Source organism: Passer domesticus, chromosome 6 (assembly GCF_036417665.1).
Source record: "Passer domesticus isolate bPasDom1 chromosome 6, bPasDom1.hap1, whole genome shotgun sequence".
Classification (NCBI taxonomy): Eukaryota; Metazoa; Chordata; class Aves; order Passeriformes; family Passeridae; genus Passer; species Passer domesticus.
Window position 1 is genome coordinate 4,161,041 of NC_087479.1, and position 17,371 is coordinate 4,178,411.

At 40.9% G+C, this 17,371-nt stretch overlaps 1 protein-coding gene across 3 annotated transcripts in view; it reads right to left on the minus strand.

Moving 5' to 3' along the window:
- The window catches only part of SYNE2 (spectrin repeat containing nuclear envelope protein 2), a 175,497-nt gene that overhangs the window by 119,424 nt on the left and 38,702 nt on the right, over window positions 1–17,371 (minus strand). For all 3 annotated transcript variants that reach the window (XM_064422898.1, XM_064422899.1, XM_064422897.1), the window contains exons 14-31: window positions 17,093–17,249; window positions 15,395–15,485; window positions 15,048–15,235; window positions 14,719–14,883; window positions 13,291–13,464; window positions 10,955–11,113; window positions 10,531–10,704; window positions 9,429–9,554; window positions 9,115–9,270; window positions 8,255–8,466; window positions 7,927–8,002; window positions 7,204–7,322; window positions 6,483–6,606; window positions 5,496–5,656; window positions 4,900–5,050; window positions 3,150–3,748; window positions 2,323–2,502; window positions 1,230–1,380 (exon numbers count right to left, since the gene is read on the minus strand). In XM_064422898.1, coding sequence (XP_064278968.1) covers window positions 1,230–1,380; window positions 2,323–2,502; window positions 3,150–3,748; window positions 4,900–5,050; window positions 5,496–5,656; window positions 6,483–6,606; window positions 7,204–7,322; window positions 7,927–8,002; window positions 8,255–8,466; window positions 9,115–9,270; window positions 9,429–9,554; window positions 10,531–10,704; window positions 10,955–11,113; window positions 13,291–13,464; window positions 14,719–14,883; window positions 15,048–15,235; window positions 15,395–15,485; window positions 17,093–17,249 — 3,163 coding nt within the window. The remainder of the gene's footprint in view (window positions 1–1,229; window positions 1,381–2,322; window positions 2,503–3,149; window positions 3,749–4,899; window positions 5,051–5,495; window positions 5,657–6,482; window positions 6,607–7,203; window positions 7,323–7,926; window positions 8,003–8,254; window positions 8,467–9,114; window positions 9,271–9,428; window positions 9,555–10,530; window positions 10,705–10,954; window positions 11,114–13,290; window positions 13,465–14,718; window positions 14,884–15,047; window positions 15,236–15,394; window positions 15,486–17,092; window positions 17,250–17,371) is intronic.

Sequence of the window (17,371 nt, forward strand, 5' to 3'; positions counted from 1 at the left end):
CACCAAGCTTCTTCTTTGTGTTTAATTGGAATGTCAGTGTTTACAAACAACATGGAAGCTTCCTGGAAAAGAAACACTGACCTCTAGTGCTAGGCACTTTGATGTTAACAGCTCTCGCCTTATTTCCCACAGACATCCTGGGAAATTACTTCTTCCCATACCAACCCCACTGGGCACTGAGCTCGGGGGAGGGATGGCAGAGCTGCTCTCACAAACCAGAACAAAGCAGAGGACTTTCCCTGCTGTTACTTTGTGTAATTCCATATAACAGATCATCAGCACTGAAGGACATGCCTGTACTGTGCCATAGCAATTTCAGACCCTGAGCTGTGACATTCCTGCTGCCATTCCTCTGGCAGCAGGAATGGCACAGCTCAGGGTGAGGAGGGAGGGTTGTTCCCAGAGAGGGGTCTCCATACAAGCAGGGGCTGGGATATGCAGGCAATGCCTCCCTTAAAGCAGGAGCCCAGGTGATAAAAAGTGCCCCAAGTCTCACTGGAGGGAGTAAAAAGAGACCCTGCCTCAGCTAAAGGGGGGCTGACACCATCCCAGTGCCTCAGGAAAACACCACTTACATTCCTTCTAAAATTCAACCAGGCCAGGCACTGCCTGAGAGCAAACACTCCTGGATGCAATAGGTGATGCCTCATCACAAAGCCTAAAAATAGGATCTGAATAACCAGTTACATAACCCAGGATATGTGAAACCTGTGCATGATGGCCATGCTGCTGTTCACTAATCTGTTAACCATGGACAACTATTCCAGTAGCTGTATTCATTTAGCCAAGAAGTTGGCTGTCACAATTTCTGACAGAAAAGGTGGAAAACTTTAAACTAAATGAAGAGGTGTCCAGCATTACCTGCTCATTCAGTATAAGTACCTCATCAAATAAAATTAAAGCTACTGCAAATGTTTAACTGCTGTCACAGAGAGCTTGGAGCAAAAGGACAGGACTTAATTTCATCTTTGTAATAGATCCTAGCTCTTCCATGGGGTTTGTTTTAGTGTTTTTAATCCCTCCCCATTAACAAGACTGATTCACTATGGAAAAACAGCCTTAAATCTACTGAAAACAAAAATATGGAGTCCTTAAATGATTTTTGGAAGCCAAAGGGAAAGTTAGGCCTTAACATCTGCCCTAAAGGCTGAGGGTACAAGGGCAACCCTGCATCTGAATGCTCCCAGGAAAGGCATTTCTTTCCTTTCCACTAAGGTCTTGTTACTCACCTTTGCTATTAGTCTGTTCAAATTTTCCTTCCCCATGTAAGAAGTTTGCTGGGAAAGCACAATCTCCTGTTTCTGGATGATGCTGGTCAGACTTGTTTTGCAGCTTTGATACTGCTTCAGGAGCTCCAGAACCCTTGCACACTGCTCCTGGCTATTAAAAAGAGATGTATTATTTATGGCCTAAGCATAAAACTGCAGCCTGAACCTCCTGTCTGCTTCCTTCTCCTATATTCACACGTGGGAAGTTTGACAACCAGGTGTGGATGAGAGAAAAGGAGTGATGAACTGTACCAGTCTTAAATCCTGCAATAATGTGTGATACCTGTGTGGCATCCAGACAGTTTTTGGAATCAGAAATGCCCTTCACCATCACATGCCTCTGATCCACGTTTAACTGTGATGAGCAGCTGAGTTCATATGATCCTCTCCACCTGAGCAGTGAGCTCAGTCACCAATAAACTGAAATAAATATCACGTGCAGCAGATCTCACAGCAGCTTGGATGGTGGATACCTGCCCATCCTTCAGTGGGGTATGAGAACAGGTTACTCCCACCTGTGCAAGCCATGAGAATTAACCAGAACTGTGCCAGTCCATGCAAAGCCTCTGGGCATCTTCAAAAACCATATTTGAAGCACAGATGCCCTGGGCAATCAACCACAGCCTCTCCCATTCCCCTCTCTCACAGAGTCATCAAACCAAGCTCCCTTTATTTTGCTGCATAAGAGACTGTTTTCCCAGCTGCCCTTTTCCATTTGTTTCAGTTTGTCTTTTCCTTTTCACTGTGCTGGCAGGAAATTCACAGCAAATAAAGAAGACACAGCATACCCAGCAGCAGCCAGTTTTTTTTCTGGATGCCAATTAAGTCCAACACATCACTGCATACCTGCTAAATGATGGGACTGGGATGCTTCAAGAATATGCAAAATTCATGAGCTTTGGCTGTAAACTTCCATGTGCAGTTCTTGCTTTAATGATAGTTTATGTCTCCACTGTACCTTTAAGGTATAGTCTAGGGCTTTTATTCTGTTTGATTTCACAAGCAAACTTCTTACTTGAACAATATTACCTTAAAATGCAATTTTCCTCCTTACCATTCAGCAAGCAAGAGCTTTGTATCCTCCCATAACCTCTCTGTAGCTCTGCACTGCTCAGTTGCTTCCTCTGCTTTCTCCTCATTGATCTGTGGGAGCTTATTAGCAATTTCTTGCATAGATTTCATTTCAGCAGCAGCACGATCCAATTCCTTTTCCAATTCTGTTAATGATTTTATCCTTTATTAGAAAAAAATGAAATACAGCCTTATATTAAAGTAAGCCTTTGAGTTGGTTCACAATGTAATTATTAAGTTCCCTAGAAATTCATCCTGAGCTCCACATACTGTATAAAATGACATCATAAAAAGTCTAATTTGGTCTTCAATTCATGTAATCTGACACAGGCCCTCAGATGAGTTATGCTGACCTCAACATCGTGAGAAAATAATCCAGATTCTGAAGGGCAGTTGGATCTGTATGAACAGAGTGAAATTAATTTGTGTTAAAAGGCAACTGCAGTCTGTCCATCTTACATTGCAGAGTTTCAGATCAGGTGCATCAGTGCCAAGAAAGGGGACCCATCTCCCTGTCTGACAGTTTTCTTACTGAAAACTAAGATCACAATAACCCATCTCCTATTATTTCTTCCTCAATGCTGCTTCAAACAGACACACACACACACACACATATATATATATATACATGAGTTTGAAAGAAAAAAAAATGGAGAAGGCTGCCTTTTTTAGGCTGTGATGGAACAAATAAACTCACAGCTACTGTCAATGTTCTACAGATACTTCAAATTTCAGTGCTCTCCTGCAGAGGGGACCCAGGCTGACACCACTGAAATTATTAAATTAAAAGGGCTTTAAAAAATAATTCACCTTTTTTGAATAGCCGGAATTGTTGGATCCTTCAAGCCTATGTTGTTAATTTTATCTCGTAGATCCTGAATGTTTTTAAGGAGTTCACTGTTTTTTCTGGAAAAAGTCTTGTGTAAGTCTTTTTCTTCTGTAGGCACCTGCTCACTTGAGGGATCATAAATGGCATTTAGCTTTCTAGATAAAGCCCGAACAAGTTTTTCACACCAAGTCTTTCTCCCATGATCAGCATCTTCCAAACAGATATTAACACTCCTCAGGCGTTCATCCAAACATTTGGCCACTTCTGCCATATGAGAAACTTCTTGTGCAGCCTCTCTCAAAGCTTTTGCCTGCATTTCAGGTTGATCTGGGGGATCTGGGAGAGAAGCGATGGAAGATTGGATCTTCTTCAGGGAGGCCATGAAAGCTTCCAGATCTCCAATGACTGCCTCACGGTTCTGCATTTTATGGCTCACTTCTTCAAGCTGGTTTTTACAGTTAATTATAACTTTTCTTGCAGCTCGCAGGTCTAATGGATTAACTTCATCCCCTGCTGAACTGTCTAGGTGTTCCAATTGTTTGCACTCTTCAATCTGTTCTAATATGGATCTCTGCAGCATCTGAAATTCAGAGAATGACCAAAAGTGTTAGCAAATGAAAGAAAACATAAATCCTGCATTCAAGCTGAACCTATGACTGAAAAACAAATTATAATAGCAGTAAAAAGTATGCTAAATAGGATGGGTAAGACAGAAAACCTATTCTGGATGTCAGTGGAGAGAAGGAAAAAGAACAAAATAATCAAATGGTATTCCACATGCAGGGAATTTGATCAGCACTACAGAAAGCTCAAGACTCCTTCCTGAAATCAGACAAGAAGTAGAGAAAGATGATGATAGTCCTGGGAGTGAAAGCAGCACGTTCTCACAGCAGGACATCAGCCAGAGCACAGGCAGCCACAGAGATATTTATTACTCTGCCATCTTTCTGTTCTTTATGCTATACTTTTGGAGCAGACTTCCATGCATTTACAAATGTCCTGGTGCAGCCTGCAGGCTCTCTGGTTACAGCCCTCAAAGAGCAGCATGTCAGGGCTGTGAAAGCCCAGATGTGCAGAGAGCTGGGCAAAGATTGCATCCAGATCTTGCAGCCAGAACTGGTCAGACAGAGCACACAATCCGAGAGACCTAAACCCTACTACACTGGAGAGCCACGGGCAGACAAATGCAAACTTTCAGTCCTGGGTAGCTGTCAGTGTGCTCAGCCTGGGGGGCAAGCCAAGAATAAAACAGATTCACCCTGCCCAGTGGACCAGGGCCTGGGCATCAGATATTGATAGCAGGTGAACAATTACTGCACCCACACTGAGCTTCCAAACCCATCCTGAGCTGTGCTCAGATACTGCAGCAGATGTGACACAAGGTAGCTTGGCTGAGCTCATAAATTAACAGTAAATCACGTGCAAGACTCCACAAAATGATATAAGGCCAGGTGGGAACACCACAAATCTGCATCAAAAAAAGTTCCTAACCTACAATGAAATGTTCACAACAATGGCTCTCACAGCAGAACCTACTGAGGGTCCCTGACTTGCTCTACAAGGCCAATAATGTTTAAAACACAGGGACTAAAATGCCATTACAGATTTTAGAAGGTTTGGGAAGTCTTGTCAGCAGCCCCAAGCTCCTGAGTGAAAATCCCATTAAGTTCTCTGCTTCCTAAATATTAAAACCTATCCTTGCTAGGGCGTGATCTCTGCATCTTCCCTTACCTTCAGTTCACTACCAGGAAGGTTCCTGTCCATCAGACTAAACTGGTGGATGTACTTTTTCTTCAGCCATTTATCTACTAATTGACAGACCAAGATGGATTCATTTTCTGTTTGCCAAACAATTTCCACAGCAGCCCTTAAAGAATTTGCTCTGCAAGAAAGGTAACAAAACATGAATTGGGAAAGCAAGCAAGAAAAGACACTCAATATTCTTAAGGACAAAAAGCCACAAAAATAATGTAACTGTCTAACAGATCTAATCTTCCCCCTCCTGAGGTCAGATGAGTTTTTCTCTGATTAAGAAGAAAAGCAATGTGAATCACTGTGAATTTAACCAAAAGATGAAAGGAAATAACAGCAATATATGGGAATATTGCACAGTTATGTCACAAAGATCTGTCTCTGCTCTTCTTGGGGAGACTCACACTATCTTTCATGTGTATATGAATAAATAAAAATTAAGAACAGCTTAATTTTTTGCAATGAAGAAAAGGTTAAAAATGTGCAGCTATTTTCTGCAACACACATTATTCCCTTCACAACACACACAATTAGTTACAATTCCTTAGCTAACAGCATAAAGTGTTATTTTATACCTGACACTTATAATATCCTGAAGTTCTTTCCACTCGCTTTGTAGCTTGTTTCTTGCCTCAGAGAGAGCAGCCTGCTGCACTTCAGACACAAGATCTTCTAAGGTAGATGAGATGTTTTCCAATTCTTTCCAACCAGATCGGAATTCCATGTCTATCGTTGCCTAGAAGATAAGCAGTTCTAATGCATTAATATGATCCTGTATTTCTCAGTGGACAGTTCACAAAACTTGTCACAAGAGTCTCTGCAAAAACAGTGAAAACATGATCTGAAACTAAGAGTATCTGCTGACTTCAAGACCCAGTTTTTAGCTGCATGCAAATCTCCAGTAACTTTTTACAGTGAGAATTTCCATGTCAGATATATGCCTTGGCTACATTTTATAAAAGAGTCTATGAATAACAGGCCAGGCATTCTTACTACAAGAATGAAAATATCTCCACCTAGCTATGTGCAGAAGAAAAACAAATGTAGAACTGCACCAAGTTCTGAGATTCATGATAAGGCTTTGTAGTCCTTTCAAGAAAGGCCATGAAAAATTGCAGCAATAAACTTTTCAACATCAGCTCCGTGCTTTGTTCTTGCCTTAAGGATCTCACAAACCTAACCAAGTTATGTGTCCTGGAACAGCTCCATTCTGCACAAACACCACTTGGTGGTTCAACTCTAATGACTCCTGCAAGCCCTGGCCATCTCTGCTGACAAACAAAAAGCTCCTTTCTGCAGTTTTTTCCCATTACACCTATTTCAGCCTGCAGACAACAAACCCAGAGCCACCACCTTCTGCTTTCAGCAACACCTGCAAAACTCCAGTGCTAGGCAGCAATGCAGTTCTGTTGAGTCCTAAATCCTTGATTTCCCTTCTTCTAACACATATGCTTGCAAGGATGCTGCTTTTCCCTTGGCAATGTATAACAGAGAAGTGAGTGCTCTACGTGAGAAAGTAACAGTTTAGGCAGCAGGTATATTTTTAAAAGATGAATACTTGCCTCTAGTTCAACCAGCTTAAGTTTAAGGGATGAAGCGTCCTTTATTTCATCAGTAAAGTCAGATGCTACTTTATCTCTGCTGACTCGTAGAAGTTCCTCCAGGTTACTTCTCTGTGTGTTAAAGCTAAGGAAAGATGCAAACACTTTCAGAGAGAATATTACTTTTAATTAAATGGGACATCTCAGGGTATGGGACTCACTGATCAACAGAGTACCATAAAAAAAATAAGTACAGTCTATTGCAAATACATATTTTATTTAAGTCCAGAATGAATGAATAATGCATAAATGAGCAACATATTAAACAGACTGCTCATATGGCTAATCTTCAAATCTAAATGCCAGCCTGCATTCTCTAAATTCAGTTTTATAAAAGTAAAAATGTCAGTTCTCTAAAAAACTTGACACATTTCTTTATTTTGCAATATTTTAAGTTATTAGTAAGGCAGATGCAGACTCTCCTAGCCCAAGAAAAGGAGTAAAACGCTCATAGCTAGAAATGTCCTTGCTACAAAGTCCTAATGCTCGAAGCATTTAGTTACCTGTAATGCTTCCCTATCAATTAGAGATCAATATTCAGTAAACTGTAGCAGAAAAAAGAACAGGGCTCTGCACAGCAAAAGCGCACCTTATGTTTGGTATATTCAATGAATTTGTGAGCTAATTTGTCTAGCACAGCATCATACCTTAACAAGCATGCATTTTCTCCTTTAAAAATTACCTCTCCAACAAAGCTGGTATGGACAAATCACCATCTTCCTCCAACTTGTCTGCACAGCTTTCTCCATTGTGGTGCTTCACATCTGGTTCCAAAACTGCATCTGCAGCAGCTCTTGAGGTCTGAGTGAAAATAAAAAGGGTGACAGTGACCCCCTCATCATCCTCTGTAATACACAGCAAAGCCTAACAATCATCTGTGAGCTCCTGAAGGAAGGGATTGCTTGATGTGTCCCAGAGGGGATGAGAGAGGCCATTCAGGAATTCAAGATGTGTTTGCACTCAGTCACAAGCCCAAAGAGCAAATTTTGGAATACTTGTAGCCAGCTCATTCATTCTTTTCACAGATACAGACAAATCCTCCAACTCTTCACTAGGACTCTCTCTGTCCTCTGAAAATGGTTCATATTACTGGGACACTACAGGGGATTTTCACTTGAACACAGCTTCCCACACGACCCTTCCAGCTGAGAATGACATTTTTGCAAAATATAATTCCAGGCTGGAGGCTCACATCTTCTCAGGATGCCCAGCACTGCTGCTTGCATGTTCATCTTTAATATTTACTTAGTCTACATTCACAAGCACAATGGGGTTTGGATTTCTGAGCAGAGGCCCAAGGTCTTATCACAATAAAAACAGTAAGAGAAATAAACACTTTTTCCTCCTGGCAATGACCTCCCTTTGACAGAGCACTGTTTTGCAACAGTAAGCCTGGACTTCTTACCTCCTGTACCATAAGGTTGTCAACTTCTTGAGAAGAACCAGACTCTTCTCCATTCTCAGAAGCCATAATGGAGTTCCTAAAAGAACAAAATATTAAATACAAAGGGAAAAAAGAAATCCTAGCTCAAGGTTTTAAACAGTGCAGCTGTGATGAAGGATAACCAAACATTGCACTTGCCAGTTTATGAAACTTAATACTTTAAGTGTTTAACTGCACAGCTGGCCACAGCAATGTACATAGTTATGTACTACCAAAATAGAGTATCCCAAAATTTATGTGTAAAAATGATTTCTATAAAGCTACCACACCCCACGACTCAGCCACCCACCCTTTCTGAGGGGGCTGTCCTTTTCCAGCACGAGCCAGCAGTGCTGTGTAAGTGTCTGCCACCATCTGCTGAACCTTTTCTAGCCTTTTTTCACAGTCTGCAGTGAGTGTCTGTATCCCTGGGACAGTTTCTTCTGAGAGTCTTGCCAATGTTTTAAGGTCTTCCAAAGACTTGTTAAGCTCCTTCATGCTGCCTTCGTGTGAAAAAAAGGCCTAAACAAAGAAAAAACAATAAAATAAGCTGATGTTAAAACACAAGGATAAGAAATATTTTCATATTTTTTTTATACTTCCATTATCTTGGTTGAGTGCTCTTAAAAGTCTAAGCTGCCAAACCAAGGAACACACACTTTTTTTTTTTTTTTTTGTTCTTTCTAAAATAGAGCCAGAAAGTAAATTAGGATATCTGGCAGCATGTTCACAACTCTATTCACAGGACTACACTGACTCTTGCTTGATTTAGAAATTTGTTATGTTCTACAATTTTAAATTTTGGTCCCAAGTCTTCTTCACCCGGACATCAGACAGAAGGGTCCTACTGACAGTAAAAGTAGAATATTTTTTAAAAATTCCTTGTCAATTATTATACTTCCTAGGGTGAATTCAAGATACACTAAAAATCTGGGAGAAAAAAACGGAAAAAGGGTACCACCTACTTAACAAGGGGTTAATTCTAAAAGTCTTCAAGAACACTAATATCTGCAGTCAAAAAAGGGAAAGAAAATAATTTTGGTGGCTTCTTTGCTCTGTGTCTGCATAACACAGAGCACAAGGGCCCTGCTCCACAGGTAATGAACCTAAAAAGGAGGAAGGACAGCAAAGCATTCACAAAGAGAGGCAGAAAAGGAGTGTGTCAGGTACCTCATGCTCCTTGATGAGCCCTTTCGTTTTATCCATACTTAGGAGTTTCTTCTCTTTGCCTAACTGCTTATTGATTTTTTTAAAAGCTGCATTAAATTTCTTTTTTTCCCTTTCTACTATGAGCTGGGCATAGGATCCAATTTCCTGACGAACTGCCTGCAAAATACAAAGCACGTTGTTCCCATGAAATGGTGAGACAGTGTTACACAGCAAGCAAAAACATCAGAATGTACTGTAACAAGAAAAAATTGGTTTTCAAAGATGCCAGGCGTAATGAGACCAGAGAGTGGATTCTCATTCCTGCATTATCTCACCTCCCATCTCCTACGAACATCATCTTCCACTACCAACTTCTCATGGTCAGATGAAATATTTTTCAGCAGTTCAGCTGCTTTCAAAAATTTGTCAAGAACTTTGTTGTCCAGAGCATTAAAAGCTTCCTAAAAAAAAAAAAGAAAAATCCAAAACCCAGACATCATAATGAAAACCAAACAGAACTGAATGTAACTTGTTTAACTAACAAAATTACATTGGTAGCATGTAAAACCTGTGAATAAATCAATGTATACATGATACATATGGGGTGTGTCGTTCTGCTGTGGGTGGGTACAAGGGCATTCTCCATCCCAGTTCTTCTGCAAAAGATTGCAGTATAAAAAACAATATAATAAGCCCTGAAAGTTGTTACAAGAACAGCACCTGTTTTTCTCCATAAAGCATCCCTGCTTTATAGAGAAAAATAGGTGCTGTTCTTGTAACAACTTTCAGGGGAAAATTTGTACCAAAGACAAAAGATGAAGGTCACTGAACTCTGCCTCTTCCCTAGAGAACACAGGAGGCTGTGTCCCATGGGTGTGAGCAGTGAAAGGGTGAAAGGTCTCCATCAGCACCATGGCATCTCCAGGATGGCCTGGAATGAGTTCTGTGCCCCTCCTGCCACATGGGCACCCAGCCTCTCTCTCTGTCAGACCAGGCAACACAGATTTTGGGCACTTCTATTTCTGACACCCCTTTAAGAGATCCACATTTTGAGACAGGACATTTGATTTACCAGCTACCTTCTGGGAAAAAGAGGAGATTCAGTATTTATAATAACCTCCCCAATTCAGGCATGTCATTCTTGATGGGAAGCTTAATTATTGATCAGGCCAAAAAAAAAAAAAAAGACTGTAGTTCTGAAAATTATGAGTTCTGATGGAGTAATTTAGGACAAGGCACTGAATAAACTGCCATACTGATTTATGTTTCTTCATTCAAGTTGTCTGCCAAGTTAATAAAGTGCTAAATCAGAAAACCGGGCAAAGCATTAATAGCTACCAGAAACCAAAAAGGTCAGTATGTTTCTTGCTTCAGATTTTAGAGACCACATGGCCCTCAGAAGTACTGAAATTCAGCTGGTTCAGAACACAAACCCACCTCATATCTTGAAATACATTCCTCAGGACTTAATTTTTGACTGACAAGTTGCACAGCCTTTGAAATGGAGGCCTCAAGTTCTTTCTGGGATTCTTCAAAATTGAGCAAAACCTCCTTCTCTGAGGGTCTTTTGTCAGATTTGGACAAGATGTTGTTCAGGTCACCCATGACAGCCTTGGAAGAAAGAGACTTTTCAGAACACACCTGAGTGTCAGTAATTAGACAGAGTTATTGCTTCATAACATCACTCAAGTTTTTCAAGTTGAGATACTGATCTTGGAAATGTTCTAGATTTTGCCCTGACAAGAGTCAGGGAGACTGATTCCAATAGTACAGAACCTTTTCTATTTCACACGACTGACAAAGAGTCTTCCATATCTGTAATGCTTAAATTAAAGATATCTGTGTGTTTATAAACAAGTACCTCTACTTTGTCTCTGGCTTCTTTAATTCGTGCCTCCAGCCCAGGGGTGTGAGAAGGCTGCTGAAACACCTGACTTGAAACATTCTGCCTCAGGGATTGCAATATCTCTTCTGCTGCCACAACTTGGTCTTGGCACGAGGATCTTCTTGCAGCCAAACTCTGGTTTGAACAAAAAGCATTAAAAGCCTTTACAAGTGTTTATTTGTCTTTTTGTTTAAAGAAACAGAGTGAAAAAGCCAGCCTTGATCATGGATGGTTGATCCTTGGAAAAGGAAAGCCTTACACTCCAGGTATGGTCAGTGTAGTGCACTGTAAAATCTCTGTGTGGAGAGAAAGAAATTTGCTGCCATCCACAGGGGATTCTGTTTGCAGAAGCAATTTCTTTCTGTGAGTGCAACACCTCCCGTGTCTTTGCCACAGAGCCAATTAGATGTGTTTTAAAAAGGTGCTCTCCCATCCAAGCAGCTTCCCAAATGAAACCACACATTTGGATATGCAGCAGCTGATCATGAAGTCACCCAGACGAGCACACACCAAGGCTCAGATTTCCTTTTAGTGTTCAGTACTGCAAGGCAGGAAAGCAGCTGGGTGCTCTGCATGCAGGGGCAGTGGGCCATGTTTGAATATTTATCATGAAAAATCCTTACTAGAGATGTTTCTATCTATGAATATTCAACACATTTCTCCTGTCTGAAGTTGTCAATTAGCATTCTCCTAATCAAAATCAAGAGCTTTATTCTGGATCTTGACCTATTGTACTGCAGGTAACGAGTGACCAGCTCTCTCCTGCCCCCAGACATGGAGATACAATGTCAGCCACGTGTTTGGAGGCTGCATTTCAGGGTGTCCTTTGTTATTTCATGTTTTTTTTAACAAACTGCAAAATGAGGCTTGTTTTATAAACATGTGCCTGTGATTACAAAAAGACAAACAGGTCCTTTTCATCTCTCACACTCCCAAATCTGTCAGGTAAATGTTGTAGTAAAAAGAGACAGGACTTTTGATTCTTCCTGCAGAAAAGCTGAATTTTTATTGTATAATTCATATCTTTATAGGAATATCAGAATGCACTGTGTTCAATCTAACTGGTTGACAATACACCGATACTCAGTTTATTGGTTTGTAAATGGCTAGGGTGAATGTTTATTAAACTTCTCTATTTTTGGTTAGTTTACACATTTTTTTCATTGATTCTCATGGGACAGACTATTTTTGTAGGTGTGAACAATTCTCTTACCAGAATAGATTGTTGTGTTAACTGATTCTCATTTTCATGATTTTTTCACATGGTAACTTACAAGCTAGTTGATAGTTTAGGTAGAGTAGTAGGGCTTAAACTATTTTTTTACAAGGTTTTTCTTTTGTAAGGCATTACCTATATGCAGCAGCTAAACACCTGCAAGAGGGCACAAAGCAAGGGAAAACTAACACTGATTCTGGTGCACAGTTACTGTATATAGATTAAATGGAATAAGGAGTATTTCTGTTTATTTACAGCAGTTACACAAAGGAGTTTCAATGAAACCTCCTGGTGGTCACCTTCACACCATTAGGTTATACAGGCCCTGCTGCAGAAGTAGTAAAGGCAACAAAAGACAGTTTCAGTGCAAAGACTGGCATATTTGTCCTGTCTTACCTTCAATGGCAGGTGAAGAAAATAAATCAGATTTTGTACTGAAGCTGCTGAGTTATATACACAGATTTTCACCTGCCATCTGCTGGGAGCTGGGGGTAATCCCATGCAGAGACACATGGGAAACCATAGTGACTAGTGGAATTTACTGTTAGAAGTTAATTTGTGCTCTTTGTGGATATTTAGAACAACTGCCTTTAAGATGAGATTCCCAAATTACCCCACGTGCTGCTGAAAATACTTCCAAGTATCCCAGTTTTTGATGGGTAAGCCTTGAATACAGCCAAGGTGTCCCAAACCTTCTGCCTGCACTGGAGGGTAGATGATAAAAGTCCTGTATGACCAGGGGAATGACTCAATTTAGCAACTTGCAGAGCTCTGGCCTGCTCCAAGTGTTGTGCTGGACAGGAGTAATTAATATCACTCAAGAACAAGCTGCTGATGAGTGGCACCAACAGCATTTCATTGGCACCTGCTGGTCATCTGGACACTCTGAGGGTGGAAGATTCACTGACAGCTCATCTGGGAGTGATCCTGAGAAATAACAACAAGGCAGAAGCACTGTCTTGACCTTTTACAAGTATTCCAGCACAAAACCCACATTAAGTTCTGCTTCACTGACGATGCCTCATTTTACCCCAGCCACAAACCCATGCTGCAAGATGAGAATCTGAGGAACAAGTATTTTAAGCAGCATTTTCACCTGCAAATGTTCCTCCATCTCAGGTTCCACAGTCTCCTCCTGACTGATCTTGCTAAGCAGACGTCCCACCTCTGCTGCCCAGCTGTCCACCCCTCCAAGGAGCTCTTCAATTTTCTCCAGGCTCCCTGGAAGCTCTGTGGTCTTTTCAGCAGCATTTGTGCTCTCCTCTCCAAGCTGTCAAAGAGCAAGGTAAGATGTTCATCCCATCATCTCCCCACTTCCCTCCTCCAACAGTCACCGCTTGGGTCACTCCCCAGCACTTTCCAGCTTTAGCAATCAACAGGGATCAAAGGAGAAATAAAAGCCAAACATATTGATAAATAAACCAAGTGAGGCTCAGTTCCTCAGCCCTGAGGGCAGGTGGGACAGCACAACCTGTGCCATGCACTCTGTCCCCTTGTCCCCATCCCTACAAGCAGCCACACTACTACAGAGAAAACTCCTGGGCTGCAGCATTCCCCAGCCCACAGCAGGGAATTGTCTAAAAACAGCAGCTGGTGCTGGTCAAATCAAGATCAGGAAGTGTGCTGACTTTAATGGTACTGGCAGTCACAGGCCAGAGCTCAAGCATCTGGTCTTGCATTTTGTATAAAAAAAAATATGTAATAGCCATAATGTCCAAAGCAATGCCACAAAAATAAATCAGGAAGTCTTTAAAACCTTAGATAGGCTTCTTGCACCTCACTTTTCTGATTTCTCAATATATTTCCTTGTAGCATCTCTTATTAAAGGGTTTTTCTAGAAAACTCTGGATTTCCCTCACCCTTTGATTGCTTCTTTTGATTTTATTGCATTCTCACTAAGCTCATCTCCTACAAAAATGTAGCAGTAATTTTTTGCCACCATTTACTGTCACAGCAGTACCTTTAATAAATGTCAATGAAAGGCTGAACTCAGAAAATTAAGAGATCTAATATTCCCAGGCAGAGTGAAAATGTCATTCTTGTGAAAGCACTCTAGGGACTGTAATATGTATAACATTAGGCAGGTTGTATAGGGATTTACAGCAGCCTAAAAACCTGTCAAGTGAGCTGGTGAAAAGTTGCACAACCTTAGAAATAGCTATGCAGCAATAATTACTTTCTACCAGCTAAGACAGATACTGTAAAATTTAACACAGGCTAAATTGATTACTTCCACCCCGAGCACTGAATTAAGAGCTTCATTCTGCAATAAGATTTCCTTTTGTAAGTGGTTTTGAGATTTCAATTTAAAAATTGAACATTTTCCATCCTGCTATAATGAGGATTTAACTGAGTCACAAAGAATGGGATGCTGCTGTGTACTCTGTTCCTCAAGCTTTAAAACTGGCAACCTTGAGTTGGCTGAAAGATTGATCAATCTCTTGATTGATTAGCAAGCTGGTAAGTCTAGAAAATATTCATTTGAAGGCTGCATGGCAACCAGTAACAGTAACTTGTAACTCACAAAGTGTGTCCTCTTGATGAACTTTGCCCATCTCCTGTTCAGTTTCTTCAGCTCTTTGGCAATATTTGATCCAACTTGCTCTTTGCTGACTTCAATGAGATGGTTTCCAGCTTCATTTAAGGAACCATGAATCGAATTCCTCTTTGCCAGGATCTCAGCAGGGATCTAGACAGAGGCATTGAAATAATTTTAAGCAGAACCCTCTCAAACATTTATTTCCAAAATGAAAAGCAGAAAAGGAACAACAGCAGCCACTGTGAGATTTAATGTTTTTCTTCCAGGAGGCTTTGAAGTATCTATGTCAAACAAAGAGAAATTCAACCATGTACCTCTTTTGGATCCTCATTTCTGTTTTCTTCCAGCCACGTCTTTAGTAAGTGGATGTTTTCTGTGTAATTACTCCAGGAGGACAGGACTTTCTGTAGGGTGGTGTTTACATTGGAAATATACTCTTTACATGCAGAAATCTTTGACTCCACTGTCTTCAAAAGTTTGCTGATTTCTTGAGGATCTCCAGCTAGGACGTGGAATAGGGATTATTGTTATACATTTGGAAACAGAGAGGTTAATTATACAGAAACAGTGTTTACATGGAACAGTAGATGGAATTAAAACTGGTGGCAGCCCTTTACTTCAAAACAGAGATCTTCATATCAACTTATGTGCATGAGCTTACCCCAGTCAGGACCACTCATGTTTTTCAAGTCTTCACAGATGTGAGTAGCAATGTCTAGTTGTGTTTCAAGTTTCTTTTCTTCAATGAAATTCTGCTCAAAGTGAAAAGTAATTGATATGGTAACAATGAATGACATAAAACTGGGTAAGAAATATAGCTTGGGACACTTTTTTTTTTGCAATGTGAACCTACAACCTACGGGTTAAATGTAAACTGAGCAAAGCCCACCCAGCAACTCAACTGCACCCTTCAGTCTGAAACAAACTTGTTCTTTTACTCTGCTTGTGCAGAGGGCAAAGTAAATAGAACTATGAATACCTGAATGCCACTGCCTGAGCCACAGCCCTGCATGAGTCAGGACTGCTTGCTTCAAAAAGTCACAGCCCCAGGGCAATACTGAGAAATGGCATCTAGAACAAGTTGGGCAGAATTTAGTCACATAAGCCAAAATGTGAGGAAAGCAAAAAGTGGGCTTCCCTGCATGCACAGAAACATTGAGGTGCCTCATTTCTGACAGATCAAAATAAACTGGGGATGGAGAGGGTGAAAGAGGAAGAAATGGGAGCAGAGGAGGAAACTGTGTGTGCACAGGGAGTGAGGGTTGGTCCTCAGCCCCTCTCTGTCTGAGCTGATCTCACTCCAGCACTCCCCACTCCTACAAATGTCCTACCCAGCAGGGTACAAAACAACCTCCCTTGTGACTGTGACAAGCCTGGGCCCTAAACCCTAAACAAGCCCTAAACTCCCTGGCAAAGCTCCACTTTCTATCAGCTTGAGCAAGACCTTGAGCCACCACTGTAGAAACAACATGATGATAAGTATTTATGAAACCAACTGCACCAACAAACTCAGCACAGATTAACTCTGCACGACCATCTCACCACAGGGTGAGGCTGACACTGCTCAGGAAACTGCTATTTTATACAACCTGTTGTTGCCTCCTTCCACAGTACTGAGGCTGGTGAAATTCCCACTGATTTAACTATGGATTTGCCAGTCTGAGAATCCTCCAAGAAAGTACACTAAGATGGAATTCAAAAGGAATCCCATTTACTTGAGATGGGGAAAAACTGGAGGCATCAGCATTTTCACCTCTGCCTCTACTCTTGATGCAGTATCCTTTGTCAGTGTTTGGGGTTGGGCAATCCATCCCCTCCTAAAAGCCTACATGTGGCATCAGTTTCAGAACTTGAGTCCAGAAACTGAGCTAAGCATAAAGTGTAACAGAACAAGACAATTCATATTTACCACAAAGCATAAGGAGGTGAAGAAGCTGGGAAAAGGAAGAGGCAGCAGTGTGAATAATGGTTGGTTTTGAAGAAAGCAACTATTGAACTGCCCCAGAGAGGGTTCTGTGGATTGGAGCTAGGGAAGGGCTGCTACAGATGGCTCTATAAATAATCTAGAAAGAAAGAAATCTTCACAATAAAGAATAAAAAAGGACAGAAAGAAAATCACAGTCATGGCTTGCGTTACTTCTCCACACTGAGGAAAGAAATTTCATTCACAGCAAAATGGAAGATGTTGGGGGCAAGGAAAGCTTCTAGGGAAGTCTACCTGCCCTTTTTTGAATAAATCAGATTTCACCAGTCCACCATGCTTCTACCAACTATAATTGCTTCAGATGACCTAAGACCGAATCAAAGAGAGCTGGGAAAGAATTGCCATCAGGGTGTGATACATATATCTGAAACTTACATTCCAATTTTCCAGCAGTGATTCCACAGACTCTTTTGCCCCATATTTCACATCCCAGATATTTAGCTTTAACTTCACCTCATTGGCAATGGCTGAGCACAGTCCATAGTGGTACTCAAGAAAAGTGCTGGGGTTTGTGGAACGAATATTGCTAAATCTGCAAACAGAAAATAGTTCCAAAAGTTTATTAAAAAACATTGCACAAAAGGCATTAATGTATCACAATATTATCCTAAAACAATCAAAATTACATATACGTAAATGTTTTTGTTGTTATGA